The sequence below is a fragment of the Pseudophryne corroboree genome, chromosome 1 (genome assembly GCF_028390025.1).
Source record: "Pseudophryne corroboree isolate aPseCor3 chromosome 1, aPseCor3.hap2, whole genome shotgun sequence".
In the NCBI taxonomy this organism is placed as follows: Eukaryota; Metazoa; Chordata; class Amphibia; order Anura; family Myobatrachidae; genus Pseudophryne; species Pseudophryne corroboree.
The window spans coordinates 695,953,572-695,980,575 of NC_086444.1; the positions used below are offsets into that span (position 1 = coordinate 695,953,572).

At 40.8% G+C, this 27,004-nt stretch overlaps 1 protein-coding gene across 1 annotated transcript; it reads left to right on the forward strand.

The window, feature by feature from the left end:
* Positions 1-26,008, forward strand: MKNK2 (MAPK interacting serine/threonine kinase 2). The gene is made up of 14 exons (XM_063914800.1): positions 1-105; positions 3,980-4,176; positions 6,092-6,179; positions 6,377-6,478; positions 6,603-6,700; positions 7,841-7,920; positions 8,005-8,078; positions 14,364-14,468; positions 14,721-14,776; positions 16,101-16,196; positions 17,421-17,615; positions 17,710-17,874; positions 18,578-18,621; positions 19,019-26,008. Exons 2-14 carry the CDS (start codon positions 4,126-4,128, stop codon positions 19,269-19,271), a joined length of 1,407 nt encoding a protein of 468 aa, XP_063770870.1. The 5' UTR covers positions 1-105; positions 3,980-4,125; the 3' UTR covers positions 19,272-26,008.
* Positions 26,009-27,004: the final 996 nt, after the last annotated feature.

The window sequence follows — 27,004 nt, forward strand, 5'->3', positions numbered from 1 at the left end:
TATAAGGCAGGCAGCTGTTAGGGTAGGAGTCAGCCCTCTCATGTAAACAGCAGTAGAAGTCTCAGAGGCTGCGAGCAGTGCCCCCTCCACTGCAGAGCCCAGTAGGTATGTATGATGCACATGCTGGAGCGGGTGGCAGCAGCAGCGAGGCTGCGGGGATGCTGTCCCTCTGCAGTCTCCGGGTGCTGTGTTGCCCTGCTACTACAGTACCTGGGGAAATGTATCGCTACACAGTCAGACGTAGATGAATCCATTACTGCATTTTGCAGCCGCATGTAATTTAAGTGGATGATACTGTGCTATGTAATTGTACGTGGGCACAAGGGCAGTGGAAGCATCATGCGGGGAACTTGGTATTGCCTGGTGTCTGTTATATTACAGTGTGCAGCTGCTTATTGATCTGTTGGTGCCTGGTGAGCGTGTAATACGGCAGTGGAAACATGTAAAGCCTGTATGCAACTACCGATGGGGCATTACCCTGACTATAGTGCTGTGCATTGCCCCTGTGGAGGCCACGGGCCAGCCCTGGGCTGTGTGTCGCTGCTGATGCAGCCTTTGCCCATGCAGCAAATGAGGTCATTGTGTTGTGGCTGGTGACAGTGCTGAGTCCTCCCCTTCTAATACCTGGGGATCATAAAATGGGCGACAAGAAGAGGGGTGTGCGCTCTGCGGTAAAGTACACGGGGCATGTAGCCAGCAGGGTATGATTAACCCCTTCGCCTTCTCCAGGGCTCGGAAGTAAAATCCCTTTGTCCTGGCCGGGCTGTTCCCTTCAGTGCTGCTACGAGTCCCTGTGCGCCCCAGCTGGCAGCTGCATATAGGATCGGGCAGTGCTATTGTCAGTCTTTGCATTTTGCTTGCAGGAATATTTGTGTATTGTATATTAAAGCTGAACATGATCGATTCACCGATGCCTTTATTTATCTATATCGTTCATGGTTAACCCATGCCTTGTCTACATGCCACCAGAAAGTTCCACACGACTTGTGCACTTATTTGTGGGCGGTAACAAGTTTATTCATTGTGTTGTTTGCAGGAAGATAGGTGTTTTTGTAATTTATTTTATCTATTTGGTTTTTATAACAGACAATCTGCAATGACGCATGCAATGTGTCAACCCAAAGTAACAAATAAGACATGTTTTCAGTTTAATTTTATCTTAAGGTAACTTGGAAGTGGAGTGGAATGTGAAACATTGTAATGGCAGAATGTATAATGTTGTTTATCGCATACTGCTGCATTTCTGTGAAACTCTGTCCCACTATCTAATCATAGACAATCAATCAACTGTCTTTTGTTAGCAGGTATTCAAAAGCAAGTTTAGAGAAAACCAAAGCTAAATATATGGTCTTTACTCACAGTATATACACATACAGTTCAACACTTATCATGACACTGGAAGTTACTAACAAATGGGCCAGATTTATCAAGCCTTGGATAGTGATAAATAGCATGGTAATAACGTTCCAACAAGTCACCGCCTAACTCATTTTTCAAACACAGCCTGTAACATGGCAGTTAGGAGCTGATTGGCTGGTACTTTATCTCCGTGCAATTTATCACAGTCCAAGGCTTGATAAATGGGGGCCTTTGTCCTGTTTTCCTCTTACATCAAAGGTCTTCATTTTTAGGTTAGAAATAAACTGCTTTTCTGAATATGAGTGAGAGGGTCAGCAATCTACCATAGACTAGCATAATTTCCCTCAGGTTCCACTATGAAGCTGTATTGTGGGGGTGTGGGGACTGAAGCTGTATTGTGGGGGTGTGGGGACTGGTATAATCATGGACCATGCTTTCCTTATTTTGTAAACATGTTGGATATGTTTCATTTAACTGTCAAATTGTATTTGCTTTTAGCAAATTCAGCTACTATCCACACTTTCAGCTGACCTCATGCACATTCCACTTTAACTAATATTCACTGTCTCCGGCCACAGGAATAACATTCTGACCTACCAGATTGTTCTATTGTGTATAATACCTTTAATTCATGCAAGCGTGAAAAGAGACGCTGCTCCTGCAGATATTAGGCTTCATACACACTTGTGTCAGTGACATGCATTGTGCTAGCGTCTGTACATTAGTACACTCATGACAATTGAATCTATTGTTAGTAATATTATTGTACTCTTCACGTATTTACTAGCATTATGGTTCATTACAGTTTGGCACGTTTCTCTGAACACCACTTTTGCTGTTATGCATTTATAGCGTATAAGTGTATTGGGGGAAGTCTACAGTGACCCCCAGTGTCCTGAAAACACTGGTAGCAAATGCATGAGTATGAACACAAATATGATAGTTTTGAGAATGTTTACTATATAGATAGAATTCATCTATGGATATGACCAAAAGGGCGTCTCTAGAGAAAAGTAAATTAAGATAATGTTATATGTGAACAAGCATACATCTTTTTATTGGGGGGGAGGGGCGGGGAGTTCAACTGTATTTTTAATGCAAGTTTAGTGGTTACTTATTTGCTAATTACCACATGTTTAATTAGCTTTATATTTCTTACATTTTATCAAGTGCACTTTATCCTACTTGAGTTACTGCATTTGTGGGAGGGACATATTTAGACAGCTGGTATCAAACCTTAAAGAACCTTACTTGAAGCTATTTTTTCTGTAAATACTCATTTTCCAACTATCTGTTAGTTCTGCAGGGCTTTTTGCTGAAGTCCTATTAGTGTAACATAGTTTCCCCATTCACAACCATCCACATGTCCTTGTGGGTGTGCAGCTGACTGACTCCATTGCCTGTAAAGTGTATAGGCCTGGGAGAGTGTCATCTGTGCTGCAGAAATCCTGCCGTGCTTTGTTCCTTTCCACCCCAAAACCAGAGTCTGTACAGAAGAGATACAGTCAATAAAGAATGTTTCTCTGTCAGGACATGTGATTAAAGCCTTTGATATCCAAGGGAGTAGGGAAGGGTAATGTGGATGCATTTCAGTAAAGGTACATGATACAATGTATATTTACTGGCAATTCTAAATGCACATTGTTAAAATAGTCTTCTGTGAAATACTGTTGTTAATCTGCATACCTGCATTGCAGAGGCACAGATGATTTTTGTTTTTGTTTTTTTTTGGGATAGAGCAATGAATGAGTTACAGTTTAGAACCTCCCCTCAACTTTTTCCCATTGGAAATAAAAGATGATGGTCCATAAAGGTTATCTCTATAATAATACACTGGCGGAGCCACTGTTATGCTGTGTTATCTAGTGCCATCATGTTCTGATTACACATAGGAATGCAGTTTAGTAAATGGTTTCCGATACAGCTATCTATAATAACCTGTCTCCGGGTTATTTTACTTAAACTAAAGCATGGCAGAAAGTGGGTTCTCATGTGTTACTGAATACTTCAGACACTGGGAATGTTGAACAGTTGGGGGCTCTGATGTACTCCTTTCTCATTGGTGGGCATAAAACTAAAAATAGCTCTATGTATGTGCATAACACATGCCACTGATGGTTTGTTAAAGACTTATGTTTTGTGTAGAAATACATTGTTAACGGCTTATTTTCACAACCCATACAAAGAAGAGATCCTAAAGAGCCAATCATCTATACACAGTTGGGTCAGCCATATTGTATGTAGCCTGAACCAATATTCATAAAAATACAATTCACTTAGGGGAATATTTGTCAACGCTTGTAGAGAGATATAGTATCAACGAACCAATCAGCTTCTAACTCATTTTACTGGGTGTGTTTAGGAGTTGATTGGTTGGTACTTTATCTCTCCCCGTTTTAGCTCTCTCCAACGTTGATACATCTCCCTCTAAAAATTATTTATATCACTTTAACATGAGGCACATGCTGTTCTCATTTCTTTACAATCCGTCCACTAAGTGAGTGCTACCACACAATTCTTTTATTTTAAGAAAATTAGGATTTTTACATTTATTTCACTGGCAATAGCAGCGGTTTTTATCTAGGTCATGTCACTAAATCCATCACTCTCTCTTTCACAGGGTCTCTTTCCAGCCATCTGGGATCTTCACTGCACCAAATTATTTTTTCTTTATTCAATTTCCCCTAAATTGCCTGCTGACGATATCCTACTATTTTGATATTTTCTAAACTTCAGGATTAAACTTTAGATTTTTTTTTAACAAAAATGGTACAGAAAAAAACCCCTGAAATGAAAGGTTTTCATCGCTCCTTTAAGGTGAGTTGAGGCGTACTGTTGAAATGTAGAGGTCATAATGGTAACTGATAGATGACTTTAGATATTACCTCTCTAACGTGCCCTCCTTATTCTATTGTCATTACACTGTAAAGTTTCATTTTGAGACAGCTCATGAAATTGGGCGAAATAGGGATTCAAGTTGTCTGTGTACAAAGTACATATCTCAGCAACAGATGCAAAAATGTATTTCATTTATTAAATTAGTGTGGCGCTAGGATCACTCAACAGTGATACGTGCACAGTATCACTCATTCGTATCATTCATATATATATATATATACAACTATGAAAGAATAGAAAGTGGCTCTGTGTGATTTAATTCACTGAAGAATATATATTTAAACATCTATAGCAAAACATAGACATTTGTCCATACTTGCAAAGTGCTAAGAATTTTATTTGTTCTTCAGGGACCTCTACTATGACATTTATTGTAATGCAACACATATGCTCAAATCATAACTTTTTATATATCCGATTCAAAATGTGCTACTGTACTACAAAATCACTTCCCACACAATGGAACCTATTCCGTAAAGGAAAACTTAAATAGAAACAAGCATTGTTGTGTTGTCATTGTGCAAAAAGAAAATGTAGAAAAACAAAAACCAATTCATTTTTGTTGACTGTAAAGTATAAAAAATTTTAAGAAACTGTAAGCAATACTTTACTTATCGAATAACCTTTTGGCTAGAGTTTTTTTTTTTTAAATTCATTTTACTGACAGACTTATTTGGCCTACATCTAAACCAGCCCTCTTTTATCTCCTAGCGTACATGTCTACTTTCTTGACATTCAAAGTTTAAAATGCAGTTCTTTTCTCTTAAAATTGCATTCAACCCATAGAAGTAGAATTATACATATTGTTGAACTGGTCATTATATTTTTAGAAATATATAATTAAATCTAAGTATTATTCAGCAGGATGTTTGTGAGGCAGAGAGTATGAAAATGATCGTTCTGCAGCAAAAATAAAAGTGTTTGCAGCCTCATATGCTGCAAAATCCCCAGTGGCCATCTCTTGTGTATGTTTCAGGCTGCACTTAGCTCGTCCTCCTCTCAGTGACGTACGTCCCTGGTCTATACCTACCGCCCCCTTTTTAAAATAAAACTTGTTGCCAGGCAGACTGAGGGAAGGTGGAGTTACAGGCAGAGGAAGTTTAGAAGACATGTCTCAGACTTGTTTCAACCCAAGCTGCTTGACAAGTGTGTGTGTGTATGTATGTATGTATGTATGTGTATATATATATATATATATATATATTTGTTCTTCTCCAAATGTCTTAGTTTTTTTTTTCCCCTAGCAAAAACATTAGGAGTTAGTTGAATTGAATACAAAAAAAGTCACATCAGGTTTTACCCAATGCATTCCCAAGTGATGCATGGTTTTATTTTGTAGTGTTAAATAGCCCCTTGTTTTATCTTCAGTCACATATCCATTTAACAGTGCCTCTTGTGTAATAGATGCAGTGTGTCTTTTTGTGCAGATTTGTAGAGATTATCATTTTTTTATGTGCAGATGTTTATTAGAAGGATGAACATCATTTTTAAATACAAGCAGACAAAATGTTAGCGTGTTATAGGAATGTAGATAACTAAATGCTAGTCTTTTTTGAACAGGCTATGCATTGACACGTTTTTTTTCCATACATGCAATTTTGCATTACACAAAAATCAACCAAGGCATGAAACAAAATACCAATAAACATTTTTACTGATATTTTGCATGAAATGCAGCATCTGTACCTTTTACCAAAACAAGATAATTCAGAGTACGGCACTGTCCTACAGGTACAACCTGCATTCAAGTGTTCTTTTTGTATTGCAGAAATAATGGGAGGTTGGAAGTTTTTTTTTATTACATAAGACAATTATTTCTGTTGCTTTGTTTTAGGGCCAAAACCCTTTTGAGATGGTCGATTATGGAGTACAGTCCCGAAACATGGAGTCTGTGTTCAATTTCGACTGCCCCTCACGACCTGGTAAATACTATAAGCCATAGGCTGTAGTGCTAATGCATTACTGGGGAACTCCTTTGTTAGTCAGGATGTAACAGGGGTTTGGTTTTGGGGATGACAAAGCTTATATTGCTGTTAGGCGCTAGATGTAAAATGCACTTTTATCTATAGAGATGTGACTTCAACTTGAGTACTTCCTTTGTTTGCCATTTTCCCCATAGACATGCCTTCTAGTGCTCCCATTGATATTCCCGATGCCAAGAAAAGAACAAAGAAAAAAAAACGATGCAGGGCAACAGACAGTTTCACTGGACGGTTCGAAGGTCAGTATTCCTGATGTGTTTCTGAAGGGTAGTTAACAATTTTTATTGTATAATCTATAGGCCTTTGTTGTGCAGTCCCACTGTGCATTGCAATAATCAGAATTTCTATATATGATCTCTATAGATATGTACCATCTACAGGAAGAGGTTCTTGGGGAAGGCGCTTATGCCAGAGTCCAAAGCTGCATTAACTTAATCACCAATAAAGAATATGCAGTTAAGGTGAGTCCTTGGGACATTAAGTTCCTCATTTTCACTTTCAGTTTCACCACAAAACACTCATTGATTTTCTCCTTGTTTAACAGATGAACATACAATCTCTCTGTAATTAAATGAGGACCCGACTTAAAATATCTAGTTACATTGCATGAGGAATAAACTGTTTTTTTCCCTTTATTTATCTATTTTTTAAACAACTGACTGACAAGCATTTGTGAATGAATATAGTACAACATGCATCCCTCATGAACAGAGCAGTGTTACATCATAGGTCATCTTTCTAGCCATTATGTAGCATTCACTGAGTATAGCGTTTGAGTCACTCAGTGGATGGTATTAGCTTATCCCAGTCTGATTTTCAGCAATATGGCGAGCTGGATTTCATGCTGATGTTCTATGGTCATAATGTTTTTGACGGGATGCGGTTACATTGCCGGCAGTTGGGATCCCGGCGGTCAGGATACCAACGCGGGAATCCCGACCACTGGCAATGCCGGAATCCGGGCTAACAGTGGCTATTCCCACTCGTGGGTGTCCATGACACCCATAGAGTGGGAATAGAACCTGTGGCGAGCGCAGTGAGACACCGAGCCCGCAGCTTGGCTAGCGCAGCATGGCGACAGCAGCGAGCGCGCAAGGGGCTTTGTTGTGCTTGCCCCGCGGCCGGGATTCTGGCGTTGGTATGCTGACCGCCGGCATACCATACCAAACCCGTTTTTGACGATACTTGAAAATAACTGTGTGTGCCCATGAACAATTAAGTACACAATGTGAATGGATTAGTAGATCACCTGATCACTGTAGGTGGGTGTGATGCAGACAACAACAGCCAAGGTTGCCTACCTTTTTTTTCAATGAAAAGTTTATCATTAGTCATCATTATTCTGATGAATAGTGAATTACTCATGCTGTCCTGCACTGAAACTTGTCACATGATTGCATTGCTTATAACAGTTCTGATTAATTGAATGTAGATATAAGGGAAATGGCTTAGACATACAATAATAAAATTTGTGCTACCTTACTATAATCACTAAATAGAAGTTAGTCCTTGCTTTAATGTGAAAGCATGTTTTATTTATTTTTTTAACATTTGTATTTTTTTTCCTGAACGTCATTTTTTAACAATTAAATATATTTCAGATTATCGAAAAACGGCCTGGTCATAGCCGAAACAGAGTTTTCAGGGAAGTGGAAATGTTATATCAATGTCAGGGCCACAGGTGAGTGTAGTTTACGCTTTTATGATTTGTCTACCATTAAAAAGAGTGATGTGCACCTTCTAACACATGATTTGTCTGTCACAGCAATGTCCTAGAGCTAATAGAGTTCTTTGAGGAAGAGGACAAATTCTACCTGGTGTTTGAGAAGATGTGTGGTGGTGAGTGTTATATACCTAGTTCTTCCTTGTATTAAAGCAGCAATCCCACGAAAAGTTTTGTTTGTTTATTTTTTTTAACCTAAATTCCTGTGGCAGACTTTAAGAAAAATGTTAACAACCTAATTTTCTTTTTGCTTCTTCCAGCTGATAATAATGCAACCACAGTCATGATATATAGTAAAATAATCTCTCTCCTTTTCCTTGCTCTTCCTTCACATGACATGTTTATAATCTGAGTCTGTGTGTGACTGGCAACCATATTTCTTTTTCATCCACTAGGGGTCACTGGAGTACTCTTGGGATATGGACGGCTTCCGTAGGAAACAGGGCACTGAATATTTAAAATTTAGAACACTCCACCCCTCCATATCCCCGAGTACCTCAGTGTTTTTTCTGTGCTCGAAGTAGCAACAGGTCAATGTGGCTGGGTCCACGATTTTTTTTCTGTTTTTCTTTTTTCATACACATCCCTTTCCCCCTTCCAAAAGGCAGGGTCAGGGATAGTGCAAGCTGCTAATAGCAGCTGTGGCGTGTCGGTCCTCACTGAATGAGCACCCTCACAGCCAAACAGATCCTCCTGCACAGGCTGGCCGGCGCTTGCAGAGAAGCCCCGTCGGAGCCTCACCACAAGCAGCAGGAGGCAAGGTATGTTGAACGGGGCGGTCAGCTTCCGCTTCTGCCCCGCTGTGTGGGGACATTGTTTGACTGACGCCGGGATCCCTCTGCAGACGCCGCCGCTGCTCCGGCCCCCACCGCTGCACGGCCGCTGTTCACAGCGCTTCAAGACGCGCTCCCCGCTCTCAGTTCCTGCGCGTCCTGCTTCCCGGCTACCGCTGGCGGCCCCACGCTGCGCTGCCCGCCCGCACTGCATCCGCAACGGAGCATGGAGGGGGGGAATTATACTGTGATTATGTAACAGAATCAGCGGCATGAGAGGGAAAACCTCCAGCAACAGCAGTATGCTAGGCTGCAGGGTTAATTACACATGATTTCATATAAATGTTACTTTTACCTGCACTGTGATTATATGGGTAAGCATGGCAGCCATTTCTAACCATGCTTCCTGTGTCTTCCTGTTGTGATTCCAGAACGTTCCAGTACTACATCTCTACTCCACCGGAGGCGCAGGGGTGTTAGTGGGAATTTGGGATCACATTTCATAGTACTGGCCACGTGTACTGCACTTGGCCAGATATATATATAGAGACACCTTGGTACTATTTTACTGAGTCGTGCAAGTGTCTGTTTTTTGTGTATTGTATTGTCTGTCGCCATAATGAGTAAGGCACCAGCAAAAACTAAAAAGCATAATTGCAAGGTCTGTAGCAGTGTGTTACCGGATGGATCTACCACATATACAGTATGTTTTGTGGATTCAGTTACGAATACAATTTCTGCTCCTGTTTTAAAGCCAGTTTCCTCCCCGGACCCTCCATGGGAAATGCTAGCCAATGTACTGGCTGGGTTGCAATCAGAATTGACCGCCGCTCGACAGGAGCGGGAAACGGCAAGATCTGAGTCTAGAGTGAGACCGCCAGAACTACCAGAGGGGTCTCAGCCTTGCGAAAGGTCCAAATCCATTTTGGGTAGACGGGATAAATTTCATATGTGTTATGATTTACCAGTTTCTGCTATGTTGCATTCTGACGATTCCATGCCAGACCTCACGGCACAAGATGAGGGTGAGGAGGGCGAAGTGGAGTCAGATAGTGAGGATTTTAACAGCTCAGGAATTGAGCTCAGAGCGGTGCGTCAGTCTCTGAAGTTTACAGAAACTGAGGAGCCTCTCACAAATGATCAGGTCGTATTTACTAAACGACAGAGAACTCCAATAAGTTTTCCTGTGTCGGAGTCTCTTAATAAGATGTTAGTAGAAACTCGACAGATTCCAGATAAACGGTTTTCTATACCTCGCAGATTTAAGTCTAGTTACCCGTTTCCAGACTCGGTGACATGTACATGGGAGAATCCACCTATAGTTGATTCGTCAGTGTCGAAGCTTACGAAGAAATTAACCATACCAGTGCCAGCGGCTACTACGCTTAAAGACCCTTCGGATCGCAAAATAGAAACTATGCTAAAGTTCATGTATGTAGCAGCAGGAGTGCTGCTGAGACCTGGCTTGGTTGGTATCTGGGTCACTAAGGCGATCATAGTATGGATAACAGAACTTAAGTCTGCCCTCCATGACGAACACCTTATACTTCTTGCTGATCAAATGTGTGAGGCTGCGGAGTATCTCTGTACAGCTTCTACTGACGTCTGTCAGCTCACTTCTCGTGTTTCATCGTCGCTAGTTACGGCACGACGAGCACTCTGGCTGCGTTCTTGGCAAGCGGAGGCAGAGGTCAAACGAGGTATAGAGGCGTTACCTTACGATGGCAAGAAGTTGTTTGGTCCTGAATTGGACACATGGATTTCTGAGGCTACGGGTGGAAAGTCGGTTTTCTTACCATTGCCTCCACCGGTACCAAGAAGGAGGTACTCTGGACCTTCGTTCAAATCCTTTAGACCGCAGTCCTTTCGCGGACGTGGCAGAGGAACAGCCACGCCTGGTAGACGTGGTCGTGGTTTCCAACAAACCAACACAAGTCGTCAGGACGCTAAGGTTACCGACAAGCCAGTGGCATGACGGGCTACCAGCCCATCTCGGTTCTCAGATTGTGGGAGCACGCCTTCAGACGTTCCATTTGGCGTGGTTCCAGACATCCGCGGATAGGTGGATCCGCAATTTAGTGTTAAAAGGTTACAAAATAGAGTTCGACTGTCTTCCGCCACTGCGGTTTTTCAAGACAGGATTGCCTCTGTCGGACGACAAGAGGGCGGTTCTGCAAATTGCCATTCAGTCCCTACTGGATTCAGCAGTTTTGATTCCGGTCCCTGTACACCAACAGGGTCAGGGTTATTATTCCAGTCTGTTTGTGGTACCGAAGCCGGATGGCTCAGTTAGGCCAATATTGAACTTAAAGGGTCTCAATCTGTACGTACCTTACTACAGATTCAAGATGGAATCTCTGCGCTCAGTGATTGCAAGTTTAGAGCCAAAGGAGTTCATGATTGCGCTAGATCTCAAGGATGCGTACTTACACATTCCGATTTGGCAGCCTCATCAGAGGTTCTTGCGGTTTGCAATACGCCAGAACCATTACCAGTTTCAGGCTCTACCGTTTGGCCTATCGTCAGCGCCCCGGGTATTCACCAAAGTGATGTCTGTGATGATAGCTCATATCAGATCCCTGGGAGTGACAATAGTTCCGTATTTGGACGATCTGCTCATCAAAGCCCCGTCTCACCAGATACTTCTCCAACATGCGCTGCTAACGTACAATGTACTGGTTCACCACGGTTGGATTGTCAACTTCAAGAAATCACATCTAATTCCGTCTCAATGACTTCAATTCCTAGGTATGATTCTCGATACGGTAAATCAAAGAATTTACCTACCAGAACAGAAAGTACAGATTATTCGTCATCTGGTACAATTAGTGCTCAAGCCACGCACAGTCTCGGTACATTTGTGCATTCGCCTCTTAGGAACAATGGTGGCGGCTTTAGAAGCGCTTCAGTTCGGAAGATTTCACTCGCGACCATTTCAACTGGATGTGCTCGCACAGTGGTCGGGCTCGCATCTGCAGATTCACCACAGGGTGAGGTTGTCGCCAAGGGCAAGGGTGTCTCTGCTCTGGTGGCTCAAGGAACACAATTTAACCGTAGGGAAACTGTTCGGCGGCTGGAATTGGATAATTCTAACGACGGACGCAAGTCTCAGAGGTTGGGGAGCTGTAGTTCAAAATTGTCAGCTCCAGGGTCTCTGGGCGGATCACGAAAGATTGCTGTCTATAAATGTCCTGGAACTCCGCGCAATTTACAATGCGCTACGACAAGCAGTGCACATGCTTCGGTCTCAGACTGTCCAGGTGCAGTCAGACAATGCGACGGCAGTCGCATACATCAACAAACAAGGAGGAACGAGAAGCCGCATGGCAATGCGGGAAGTAGCTCGAATCCTAAATTGGGCAGAATACCACCAGGTGATATTGTCGGCAGTGTTCATTCCGGGAGTGGACAACTGGGAGGCGGATTATCTCAGCCGTCGGGATTTTCATCCAGGAGAATGGGCATTAAATCCAGAAGTGTTTCACATGTTGGTTCAGCGGTGGGGTTACCCTCAGGTGGACCTGATGGCGTCTCGCCACAATCACCAAACGCTCCAGTATGTGTCCAGAACGAGAGATCCAAAGGCAGTGGCGGTGGATGCTCTCACCGTCGCGTGGTCGTACAGCCTCGTGTATCTGTTTCCACCGTTTCCGCTGCTCCCTCTGGTGCTAAAACGGATCAAAAGAGAGTCTGTCAGTCATACTAGTGGCGCCTCATTGGCCTCGGAGAGCTTGGTTCTCGGATCTCCGCGGACTACTCAGACGATCCTTGGCCGCTCCCACTACGTCCAGACCTGTTACAACAGGGTCCGTTCCTTTACCCCGATTTAGCGCGGCTGCGTTTGACGGGGTGGCTGTTGAGACCGCCCTCTTAAGAAGAGAGGGCATTCCAGTATCGGTGATACCAACCATGTTGCGAGCTAGGAAGCTGGTTACGGCAGCTCATTATTACAGAATTTGGCGTGCCTATATAGGTTGGTGTGAAGCTCGGAAGTTTCCGACATCATCTTTCAAGTTATCCCGTCTTTTGTTATTTCTACAGACGGGGTTAGATGGAGCACTGCGTTTATCTACACTAAAGGTGCAGGTATCTGCGTTGTCAATTTATTTTCAAAGACGATTGGCTCTATTGCCGTCGGTACACACTTTTCTACAAGGTGTCCTCAGAGTACAGCCTCCATTCATTCCACCTACAGCGCCATGGGACTTGAATCTGGTTTTAGATTTCTTACAGTCTTCATTTTTTGAACCCTTACAGCAAGTGGATATAAAGTTTCTCACTTGGAAAACAATTTTTCTTCTAGCCTTAGCTTCGGCAAGGCGTATTTCAGATTTGGGTGCCTTGTCATGCAAGCCACCATATTTGGTGTTTCATGATGACAGAGCGGAACTTCGGACGAATCCCGCTTTCTTACCAAAGGTAGTGTCATCTTTTCACATCAATCAACCAATAGTAGTTCCTGTGTTAACAGCACATTCTGGAACTCTGGATGTGGTACGCGCATTACGCGTTTATGTATCCCGAACGTCTACAGTTCGTAAGACGGATACGTTGTTTGTTCTCTATGATGCTGCCAAGATGGGTTGGCCAGCTTCTAAGCAGACCTTATCCAGATGGATAAAACTGACTATACGTCAGGCTTACCTTAATGCTAGGTTACAGCCGCCTACATCAGTAACAGCTCATTCCACACGTTCTGTGGGAACTTTATGGGCAGCTGGTCGTGGAGCTTCTACGACGCAGCTTTGCCGTGCGGCTACATGGTCTTCAGTGCACACGTTTGTGCGCTTTTACAAGTTTGATACGTTTGCGGCATCAGCATCTAGCTTTGGCCGCCTAGTGTTACAGGTGCAAAACAGCTCTCCCGCCCACGGGGGAAGCTTTGGTACGTCCCAAGAGTACTCCTCCAGTGACCCCTAGTGGATGAAAAGGAAAATAGGATTTTGGTACTTACCAGGTAAATCCTTTTCTTTGAATCCATAGGGGGCACTGGACGCCCACCCAGAGCAGTTTTACCTGGTTTGTGGTAAGTTCAGAGGATCTTATGGTAACACACTCTCACCGACTGGTTCAAATTATCAAGTGCTGGTTATGGTGTCAACTGTTTAGTTGTCAGTAACATTATGTGTCAACTTCGTTGTTGTCCGTTATGTTATATGTAATACTCCATTGTCAACCTCTCTATAGTTCCTGTTCGGCTCAGTAAAAAACACTGAGGTACTCGGGGATATGGAGGGGTGGAGTGTTCTAAATTTAAATATTCAGTGCCCTGTTTCCTACGGAAGCCGTCCATATCCCAAGAGTACTCCAGTGCCCCCTATGGGTTCAAAGAAAAGGATTTACCTGGTAAGTACCAAAATCCTATTTTATTTGCACCTCAGAGAGATTTTGAAAAGGTTAAAGATTTGCAGACCGCTAACACTATTGGTTGCATGGTTAAAAGATACTTAACTTGCTACTTAAAACAAAAGACTTGGGATTGCTGCTTTGAACAAAATATATATTTTTTTTATTATTTCAAAAAAATATAAAAGCCATTTGTTTGTCTGTGATGCAGAGAAAAGATGTGGAAATGACCCCCAAAAAGTAACAATTTGCATTACAAGTTTTGATTTGTATTACTCACAGGTTCCATACTTAATCACATTCACCGACGCAGACATTTCAATGAGAGAGAAGCCAGCTTTGTGGTGCGAGATATCGCTGGTGCGCTGAACTATTTGCACAACAAAGGTATGTACAAAACACGAGTGTGACAAAATGTCCATAACCTGTGAATTGGGCAACATAACTGGCTACAGCCATACTTCCTGTCTTTCAAGGAAGCTCTCTCCTGGGAAATGTAATTTACATTATACTTGACTGGCATATTATACAGGGAGTAGTTATCTAACTTGGGATTGTCATTACTATGCCTGTGTGATGTGCTACTCCTGGTAAATGACTTCTATGTGGAATTTAACCATGTTATTTATATTTCTTTAGGTATTGCACATCGAGATTTGAAACCTGAAAACATCCTGTGTGAAAGTCCATATCAGGTGAGTGTGCGGGGGAAAAATGTATTTCACTTAAATAAGATTTAAAACCGAAGTAAACATCTCCTAACTTCTTAGGGAGAGGTTTATCAAAGCTTGCAAAGAGATTAGATGGAGAGAGTTAAAGTACCAACCAGTCAGCTCATACACAGTCTGTAAAAGGACAATTGGAAGCTGATTGATTAGTACTCAGGGGACTATTAACTAAGCCTTGGATGGGGATAAAGTGGACGGAGATAAAGTACCAGCCAATCAGCTCCTAACTGCCATGTCACAGGCTGTGTTTGAAAAACGACAGTTATGAACTGATTGGCTGGTACTTTATCTCCATCCAAGGCTTAGTAAATAGATCCCTTAATCTTTCTGCAAGCTTCGATAAATGTCTTCTCTACCCCCCCCATCTACAAAAAGCAGCAGGTTGACCAAGGTTCTCAGTGCTTATCAGATCCTCTCCCTACTGCCACGGTATGTTGAATTTTAGCACTTAGTGACTTCATATTTCTGAAGGTAGAACTGACTGGTGCCGAGAAACGAGTGTATCTGTCAAACCGGTGAGCCTCAGACAATGGACAGACCCATATGTTTTGTTTATAGAATCCGAGAGTTTTATTATTATTTTACTTTAAGGTATATGGTGTTATCATATTCCGCATTGTTGTACGATCAGAGTAAATGAAACAAATACAGTAACAAACTATTCAATATAAGATATGATGGCCGTGATTAGAAGGGTTTACAATCTAAAGGGTAGGAGTTCTACCTAAATGTTAATTTTAAGGTTTAATTTAGATCAGCCTATTTAACAAACAATAGATAGCATTAAAGGGGCTTTCCATTTTTGTCTGAAAAAGCAGGTTACACAACCCAGATTATACAATTTATTACTTAACTGCCACCTACTTAGGTGGATTCAGATGTACAATAGATCATAGGACAGGTATCCAGCACTGCCAGAAATAAAAGCAGGCCATCTGAACTGGAGTTCATTGCCATCCATCTAATAAATTCCTTTCAGTTCTAGCTTCGTGTTGGATCTTGGCTCTTTCAGATACACTGATCTCCAGTAGCTCATACTAATTCCATACAACCTCCTAGTTCAGTAAGTCTAAGAAAGCCTGCTTCACACAAGTGTCAGGAACCTACTGAAGTAATAGTGGGTTTCCAGTCCCTGTACCGCACGCAAAATGTAATTTGTAGATTATACATATACACAGATTGTAAATATTTAGGTAAAAGGTTAAGGTGGAATCACTCCTATTCTTTTCCATGTATTTATGTTTTTAATACATATATATTAATAGAAAAACTTCTATTTATTGTTTGCTAGGTGTCACCAGTGAAGATCTGTGACTTTGACCTTGGCAGTGGGATCAAACTGAACAGTGATTGCTCTCCCATATCCACCCCAGAACTTTTAACTCCGGTGAGTAAACAAATTAATATAGTTTCCAATGTATGTATAAAGAAAATAGTTTATGGGTGTTTTGGGTTGGGTATGTGTGACCGGCGGTCAGGAGGTCACAGGTTCTATTCCCACTCTATGGGTGTCATGGACACACACGAGGTGGAATAGTCCCTGTTAGTCGGCATGCCGACTATCAGCATTATTAAGGGTCGGTATCCTGGCATCGGTATTGTGACCGCTGGTCACACAACTTCATCCCGGTGTTTTAGGTATATTACACTTTCATTAGGTGTGGGGCTCATCTTTTGCACCATGAAGTATGTGGGCTCTGGTGTGTTGGGTATCTGTGGAAAGGCAGGGTAGCAGTAGCTGAAGAGTCGTATGTGCCTGAGATGCAGCTCCTGATGTATCTGGTCACAGACCTATTTCCATCAGCTCCTAATATCTCTAGTAGGTATAGTGAAGGTGGGGTAGAAAGTAATCATGCAAATTGGTGGCCAGAAACTCCACCAAATAAGTCTAAAGAAAATTGAAAATTAACTATGTATGAGGTAGCATGAATCAAATTAGCAGTATGGAAAGTATCTTCTCACATGAGTAATGGTTGTATCATCGGCATGGGCAAGTTGGTCAGAATGACTCATGCAGTAATTGATAGACCTGTTCTCATGTGAGCTGATCCTGAAACTCTACACTCTTGGACAGTCAGAGGACTGACTTTGCTGGAACAGGCCCATGTAATGAGCTGGAAACGAAATGCTTTGCTGGTCTTCCTGGAATCTTTTTTTACATTTACTCCCCATATTTATTTGGTTGATCTGTTTCTGTCCTTGACCTCCACGGATTTCCTCCACCTTCTTTATCAGTGTGTGTCCACTGTCTGCCAAGAGGTTTATTCTCCCTCATTTCTATCTTCTCCTCCCTGCCAATTCTCAGAAAGCAATATGTACCCTGGCACTTGCTCAGAGGCAGATTTGCCAGTTGAAGGCTGGAGTGTCAACATGAATGTCCGAAAGTGACCCTGTAAGGAGGCACATCCCCATTATTGTCTAACTACCATTGCATTACACTGTTATTCAGTAACTAATACAATTAATTCCGGAGTAGTAGGGAGCATAACTTACAGGTCTATCAATAATCCTCCTTTTTAGTGTCTACTACTTTGGAAATCACTGCCGTTTTAGAATAGATTGCTCCTATAATTAAAGCAGCATAAGTATTGTCTTGTGTTTGTGCCTACAGTGTGGTTCTGCAGAGTATATGGCGCCTGAAGTGGTGGAAGCATTTAACGAGGAAGCATCAATATATGACAAGCGCTGTGATCTGTGGAGCCTTGGGGTGATCTTGTACATCATGTTGAGTGGCTATCCACCATTTGTGGGGCACTGTGGAAGTGACTGTGGATGGGATAGAGGAGAGGCCTGCCCAGCTTGTCAGGTAAATTTGGGAGCACTCATTTACTTTTCTGCAATTATCCAATTTTTTCTCTCTGGATTGTTCTGATGTTTCTTCCTTTTGACTACCACTACAGAACATGCTGTTTGTGAGCATTCAGGAAGGTAAATATGAGTTTCCAGATAAAGACTGGGCTCACATATCTGCTGGAGCCAAAGACCTTATCTCCAAACTGCTGCTCCGAGATGCCAAGAAAAGACTGAGTGCAGCACAAGTTTTACAACACCCATGGGTACAAGGGGTAAGTCACAAAATGATTCTGCTCTTGACAGTATATAGCAGTGATGGGGAACCTTTGACACTCCAGCTGTTGTTGAACTACACATCCCAACATGCCCTGCTACAGTTTTAGCATGGCCAAATAGCAAAACTAACAGGGCATGGTGGGATGTGTAGTTCAACAACAGCTGGAGTGCCAAAGGTTCCCCATCACTGGTATACAGGAACAGCGGGGTGTCGGGCAGAAAGAATAGTGCTTTTCAGCAATGAACTAGTGCTAGTAATAGTCTTATACTGTATGTCTTATTCACAGCCCAACAAGTAAAATACAAATAACTGTTTATTGTGCCATAAATTGAATCTGAGCCCTCCTGGGGTTAGTGGTCTCTAGGGCAGATGTCCTTCTTGCTCTAACTTGTCACTGCTGATATTTCTGAATGCTATAAGTCTTTATGTAATGTACAGTCAGGCATATGCTAACTGGTCCTGCGTTTTGACATTGTCCTGTGAAATTGATTAGGTTTTTAAACTGGTCAACTGAAACGGCATACATCAGCTAGTCTATACAACTTGCTTTTGTCAAGCAGAGAACCTCCCTTTCACAACATGCAAAGCTATGAAATAATGGACATACAATTACATGTTTCTGAAACAGGAAATGTGTGCGTTGTGTACTCATTAGATCATTCCATTGTGTATTTTGACCATTTTGTTATTCATTACAGTGTGCACCAGATAATACACTCCCAACTCCAATTATACTACAAAGGTGAGTTATAGTTGCATTTTATAGGTTATTTTTAATTAAACATAATACATATCTAAATTATGATTCAATTAGGGAACATCTTTGTCTTTTATTATACTGTATCACTGCCATCACTTTCTGACATATTGGGGTTTAATTAATTGTGGCTTAATCAATAACCTGGTGCAATGAGCAACAATTGACTACAAGGAGATTCCAAATTTCATTGTTCTGACTACACAGAGGGTTGTTACTAATAACATTGCTTTGCTGCAGAATGCATAATTTTCCTAAATTCACCCCAATATATCATTATTTTAAGTACTGTGTTTATGAGCTACAGCATATATAAACATTTCTGAAGAATTGCACTTGGATATGTATTGGAGTCTGAACTAGTGTGCTCTTTTTTTGGCAGGAACAGTAGTGCCAAAGATCTAACATCATTTGCCGCTGAAGCTATCGCTATGAACCGCCAGTTGATGGAGCGAGAAGAGGAAGAACAAGGAGCAGACTCCTCTGTCTCATGCCCCATCGTGGTTAAAGCTACCTCGTGCTCCATGCAACTCTCCCCTCCTTCTGAATCCAAGCTGGCCAAGAGGAGACAGCAGGGAAGCAAAGGAGGCATCTCACCTCCTAGCCTAGCACCCCTCCTTATTGTCAGTGACTGAATGCATGTCCAACATTTCCTTTACTTGGACAAGGTCTAAAACTAAGCATCTAGTACTGACTAGCTTCCCAAAGGGAGTATTTTTTTTACGAACCTCTATTTCCCCAGCAATGGGAGATTTATAGAAAAGCGAATTGGGTAGGTAAACGCAATTCCATTTTCTTTGGAAAAGGTTTATTAATATTGAAATGTTTGAGAGGTGCACTCATTTCAAAGAGCTTTAAGCACTAGATCCTTTTTGGATTTTCCTTGCCTCCACATCTTTCTTCTGCTGTCAAAGATGTACGGCTCTTGATCACTTGCAATGGATGGTCATAGTATCTTTGGCAGGAAAAAAGGTTGTAAAAATAATTGAGGCAATGGCACTTTTTCTGTCTGTAATAAAAAAAAAAAAAGGGGGGCCATAGTACCTTAAATCGGTTCATATACATATCAAATTCATGTACTAAGAGTTGGTGTTGGTGATGCTAACATTTAAGCAGGTGCATGTTTTTGAAATCTATATGGGTAAATTTATATTTTTGGTTATTCTTGAAAAAGGAAGGAATGCTTTTATTTGAAGGCACTGCAACCTACAAAAAAATCATTGTTTAATTGTCCAGTACAGGGAAATGTATATGCTATGCATTGCCTTTTATATATATCGTTGTACAGTCTATGAGAAAACATTAGAGGGTTTTATCTGGTTTCCCTTTTGCCTGATATTTTTTTTAATTTTTAGTCTGGACCTGGCCACAACCTCAGTAACATTGAGTCTACCATCGTCTGTACACGATGGGCCTAATTCAGCATGGATTGCTGAAGTGCTAAAATCGCTATTTGCTGATTTTAGCACATCTACGCCTCTGTGCACATGCGCGAGGACTTGAACTGCAATCGCAGTCTAAGTCCCGGCAGGGGGGCGGGAACGGGGTGTCAACGCAGTATTTTGTATGCGTCGACTCACAGGTGCTGGGGGGGGGTCCAGACAATGGAGGACAGTTTGTGGGGTGGGCTGGAGTGGCTACGTGATGTCACACGCAGCTGATGCGACCCGAAACATGGTGGGCCACCATCTGCCTTCGCAGCTAGGCTGCGTAGGCAGGGAGCACTTCTAAACATGTAAGGTGCTCTCATGTTAGCGAGGGTGGGTCAGGACCCGGCATGTGGGGCAGCCTTGTCCTGTGCTGGGTGGCGCCCCGCTTGTTAGTGGAAGGAGCTGTAGTTGTGTGATTTTACTACAACTCGTGCTGAATTAGGCCCTTTTCCCCCAATATCTGTGTTGGGAGGATTATGGGGCACACTAAAGATACACAGGACAGAGGGGTTAAAAAATAAATAAACAAATAAAAATAAACACACTGGTTGACTTCGAAGCTGAAGTCTGCCAGTAATCTTGGGAACATCTTGCAACTGGAATATTCCAAATTAATCCTTTTATATTTGCATTAGATGAATATAAAGGAAACAAAAAAAAATTGTGCTTTTAAAATATTCAATTTCTCACTAATGATTCTCAGTCACTTCCAGTTTCTGGAAAGTTGTGGGAGTGTATGGCACAGAATGCTTTGTTTTGTTTTTATGTCATATTGCAGAGCACCATTGCCCCTGTAACCTGGACATCCAATGACATTGGAGAAACAGGCTGCATTGATTTATCTATGAATTATTTCATATATAATTGCAAATCTAAATAGAAATATTTTCCATATACACAATACAGATCTGTGTATGCAAGTAAAAAATCCATCTGTATATGTGGGCACATGTGTTTGTGTATACATACATACATACATACATACGTGTGTGTGTGTGTGTGTACTTTATATGTGTATGTATTATTTTTTCTTATCTTTCCTCCTTCCCTCATATCCAGAGAAGGAAATGGATTAGGCTTTTGGATGCCCTCTGAAGAAGAGTGCCATCTACAGATAGGCTAATTCCACCCCCTCCCACCACCTAGCACAATGGTGAGGATAACTTGAATGTCAGCTGTCTGTGAGATCCTCCTTCCTCAGCAACATTCATTTCTCCTGCTGCAGGAGGCAGGTTGAGTTTGAATTTTAGCACCTCTGACAGCACATTGGTGTCTTATGTCGGGGACATCAATTATCAGCAGAGTGATGTTAGTCTGAACTTTCTGGTGGGTGAGGCGCTTCTTTATATACATTATTCACCAAAGAATTGTAGTATTCTCTATTACAGGACTGTGGTCCTGAGTTATCAGACTGTGAATAATTCTCCTCCTTTTGCCTTGTGAGACTTTGTAGGATTGTGGGTTTCAGGAGAGGGACTATTGTCAAAAGCTAAAATGTAGCATTGAATACGTATTTTTTTTTTTTTTTTTAAATGCAGCTACTGAATATTTTTTGGGGTGTTTACGCTCTTGTGAGCATATTGGCCAATCTAATTTACAGAATTCCTATATTCACATCAAAACTGCCTTAATTTAGTATGAAATTCTAAATGTGTATGGCAGAGTGCCATAGCGCTGTGTAATGTACCCATGCTCACTAAGCGTGCAAGGCTGCATCTGTTACAATGCAGACCTATTCTAGAGGGTATTCGTTTGGATGGTCGCCCATGTTATGGTTGACAGTCATAAGGTCGACCACTATTGGTCGACATTGACATGGTCGACATGGACACATGGTCAACACATGAAAATGGTCGACACATGAAAAGGTCACCATGAGTTTAAAAAAAAAAAATATTTTGTGGAACTTTTCCATACTTTACAATCCACATGGACTACGATTGTGAATGGTAATCTGTGCCGAGCGCAGCGGTAGCAGAGCGAGGCACCTTACCCGAAGCAGGGCGAGTGAAGCAAGCCATGCGAGGGGACACGGTGCACTAATTGGGGTTCCCCGTCACTTTACGCAGAAAACGACACCAAAAAAAGTATAAAAACCCCTCATGTCGACCCTTTCATGTGTCGACGATTTTCATGTGTCGACCATGCCAATGTCGACCAATAGTGGTTGACCTAATGACTGTTGACCATAACATGGTCGACCATTCATACCGGAACCATTTTAGAGTTAGCTTGGCCTTTTAAATTGATGCTATAGCAAACAAATTGTTTAGATCACTAATTTATGTAAATATTGCAGAATTGGTAACTCCATGTATGTATGTTTCAAAGAAGGAAGTATTAATAGGGTATGGTTTGGCACTTTTGGATTGTAGGGTGGCGCAAGTTGCAGTTTGGATTAATTAAGTAAGCTGAAGCCTTTATAAGAGAAGGATCACTTTCAGCTACTTTACATGCTCCCCAGCTCAACATGAGGAATATATAGTAAGAAACCCTTTATGTGATCCGTCACTTGCGGAAACAGTAACAGCTAGTTCAGAGAAGGCAGATACCAGTTTGAGTCATTGTTAGTTTACAGAGCTCTTGCATTGCATTGCTCTCTGAGGGAAGGGAGGTATTGGTTTCAGAAAACCTGTTACTTTTAACATGTGAAGAAAGACTATTTGTTTTGTGGAAGTGTGTGTACAGTTTAGCCATGTTGTAGTTACAGTTGTATTTTGTAGAGATATGAATCCTTTTCTCCTGTTGAGTAAAGCTGGCTGCTCATATGAAAAGTGACCTCATGACCACATGACTGGAGCCCTGCTAAGCTCAGAACAGTCATGGATGGCCAAATTGTATAGATCTGATCAATTCGAACAAGAAAATATGGTACCCAATTGTAACAGACATGTGCTTGTCTTTTCTACTGACAGGAACAAAAGAGATCTGATTGGCATTTTAACCATTCTTGATGATTATGAGATGCCACACCTGTAGCAATATTCTTCCAACCTCATGCAAACCAGACAATTTTGTCACTGTGTGTGGCTGTATTAACTAGCAGTAGGGTATACTTTAGCGCAAAATGGACCTAATTAAAACAATGAAACCATATAGTGTATATTGTTTTTCGTCAACCCACGTAAATACAAGCATATTATGTTTACCCAATAAAGTACAGCATAATATACTTATTTTTATGTGATTTGCACATTGCTTATAAAGTATAATTGGAGACCATTTGGCAAAGAAGAAAAAAATCTTGTTCTTACACATAAAATAAAAGAGCAGCACATTGGTTTTAAAAAATAAAATAAAAGTTCACCTGTTGAAGAAGCAATATATACACTTTTGTTTTTTCCTATATGGTCCATTCTAGGCCAAGGCAAATTCTATTTCAGTTTTGTGTGAGGATTCTGGAGTCGTTCCTGATTCCTGGGAGCTGCAAACTTGGTCTGTTGTCTTTAAAATTGTAATGCTCTTTATTGTGCCTCCATTGAAACATTATTTCATTTGGAAAAACAAAAACAAACCTGTGGTGTAAAATGGCAGACCCCATACATAACATTAGCAGGATTATTACTGTGGCACTTGGCCAAATCTAATTTCTGTTATCCTTCTTATCTTCCAGTTTTGTTAAGCGACTTACGTTGTTGTGTGATTTATAGTATCAGTTAGGATGAGTGGTTTTAGTCTTTGCGTCACATTGGCTGATTTTTCCTTAGCAATAGTGCACTTTTGATGGTTGCCTCCCAGATGGAAATATATTATAAACTGTCAGCATCAATGTGAGGAATACAGCAATAAGTGTATTTATCTATATTTTGGTGCAGGGATTACTCACAGGGAAGTGCAGGTTTATAATGTGGACAGTTATTGGGTTGCCCATAGGGAAGCTCATTTATTTGTATTCTGCACTCTGACAGTGAGGCTGCCATGTAGTGACCGGATAATAAGTGCCTTAGTGCAGCTAGCAGGACTGCGCAATTTGCATGATTTGCCATGCCATTCGAATGAGTACAATGGGTCCAAACCAGGGACTTGTAGACCTTGTAGCCTAAGTCTGTATTAGTATCCTCATGTTTTGGCAACTGAAGTATAAGGTGAGGTGCCTAATGCATATATACTAAACATTCTGTATAAATTCATGATGTTCTATGGTAATATTACCACATTCTAGACCCTCTCCTTATTCTTTGGCATTGTCATGGTATGTGTGATTTTGCATGTATACAAGTGTTTGCAGACAATCCAAACATTCCATTAGAAACAGTTGTAACTGCACTCCCATGCAGTCCTGTCAGGTCCCCCTGTGTCTAGGACATTCAAAAGTTACTTCCAAGGCACACATCTGCAGTTTCTACTTTCTGTCATTTTCTGATTGGTAAATCAAGATAAGATTGTCTTATATTAAGAACACTTGAATCTACTGTTTTGCAGAGCCTTGCTAAGGTCAGGGTGAGGTATTGCAGTTTTTTTTTTCCCATGGGAAGTTCAGGGATTATGTGAACTGGTTTTATATTCACATCATAGAATCTAGTGGTATGGACATGCGGAACTGTTCTCCAAAGGTGTTTTATGGGGGAGGTGGGTTATTTCTTTTTTATTCTTTGGATTTCTTAAATCGGGAGACATTTTAATTAAAATGTAACCCCTTCCCCCATGGTAATTATAGATCGAGGAATATTTATTCCCCAATCGACGTAACCTATATAATTTACATCTAGTAAGTCATATGTATGCACATATCTGAATAAAAACAGGCACTTGTTAGTATTTTGTCACATCTTGAATAGGACATGTAAAATGAAGTATTCATGTCACACATACTTCAAAGAAAAATGGTCAACAAGATATATATTTGCTGTGGGAAGTTTAATATAATTTCGCATGGTTAAAATCCTATACATAGTTTTCATACATTGTTTTGTTATGATCCTTCTCTTTAGCATATGTTTATTTACGGAGGATATTGCTAACCCATTAATAAGTTCACCCTGAAGCTCTCAATCTTCTGTAATTAATAGAAGCACCATCAGAACAAAACATGACATGAAAAACTATGCATTTCTTAAATGAAATTATAGTTCTAAAAACCTTAAAATATTCTATTCGATCAGTTTGCCTTTTATGTTGATATACTCAGGGCTCATAGACACGGGCAGCAAGTGGCGTTCATGGTCCATCAAATATTAGGGAAGGTGACAGTATGTGGTGACTTCACTGTCCACAATAGAGATAATTGATCTCTAATTTGATAGCCGTTTCATCTGCAGTGCATAAAGCTCAGGCTAAATATTACCACGGGTACAAAGTAATAGTCAATGCGTATATCTACCCTTATGGAATCACGTATTCTTACCTGGCCTGCTACTGAGAAATTCTAGGGAAATAGGGTGCACTTAAAACACAGAGCAAGTTTTCAATTTTTTGTTTTTCCAACTGGTATTTTCATCGCCAACAGTAGTTTACAGAATTGGTAATTAAGTTCCCACATGGCTGTTAAATATATAGATATTATTGTTTATATATATATATATATATATATATATATATATATATATATATATAATTTGACACCCTGAATTAATGGTTCTTTTTGGATTGTAAAAACATTATGTATTATGTAAGAAGATCTGTTAGCCGACGTTACTCATCTAAACTGCCAAAGGCTTATGCACAACATTTGTTATAATGCACTGTGGAATTGTGAATCCCTTCAAGAGTAAGTAAGGGGTATTGATAGACAAAAGAATTTTGTAAGGGATGGGAACGTATGGTCAATAATAAATGAAATGAGTAATTAAAAAAAAATCTGGAAAAAAAAAAGCACTTTATTGTATTTCAACTGATATTCTGATGCAGCTAAATGGAGGTTTTTGGTACCTCAAAATCCATCAGAAATTTTTGTATTTTTTGTAAGACCTAAATAAAATGTGTTGAAATTATGCAACTCAGAATTTAGTGTTCTGTCATTATTGGTGTATAATTGCTGAGTAAGTATTTCATTTACAAATACATATAATTCCTTTTTTTTTTTACTTACCTGCAATTTGAGGTAGTTCTGTGTGAGCTGGTTCCTGGCTGACTGTACAGTGCTAGGTGCTATGACTGGGTGTTTTGAGGCTTACGCATGGGCAGTGTACCAGCTGCTTTCTATTTCCTAGTTTGTCATAGTACTGCAGTCTGCAGTTACTCTGGAGAGGGGGAGTGACTGGAAACACTGTAATACGAATAATTGCTGCCTCCTGAAGTCACAATATACCAAACATTATTTATGAGATGAGACAATTAAGTGTATTATTACAAATAATAAGCTACACCCTCTTGTATGGGTAGTTATGTCTGAATTAACGTATAAAGTCTATCACCTCATGACATTGGCACTATGAACCTGAATGCCAAGGAGACCTCTAACATGACAAAAACAACCTGGTTTTCCTTAAAAATAATTGCAGCTTAAATCTAGCAGTTATATCGCTGGAATTTAAAACCAGAATCAATCAGCGAACTTAAGCTGTTTTTCCTGCTTTGACTAGAAGAAGGTGGAAATACCACTTGTCTGCTTTATTCCTGAAAAGTCAAGCTTTTTAATTTTTTTTTTTTTTACATTTTTGTATTAATCATTTTAAGTGGACACAAAAAGAACCAATGTAGTTTTATATGTGCATAAACAAATCTTACCACTGTACTGCTGATATAGGGCCTAATTCAAGGTTGAACGCAAATGTATTAGCAAATGCATAGTTGCAATCAATTGCAACGTGAACGCAAATCTGCACACACAAAAAAATTCACGCTCACAGTGCAAAGTAACAAAAAAAATTAAAATATACAAAATAGTCACCCTGAAAGCTATGCAAACTAGTGTTAGAAGCAATTATACTGCAGATTTTTTGCAGATTAGCGTTCATTTGCACTAAGAGAACCTCTGCCGTAGTGTTTCCAGTAAATTA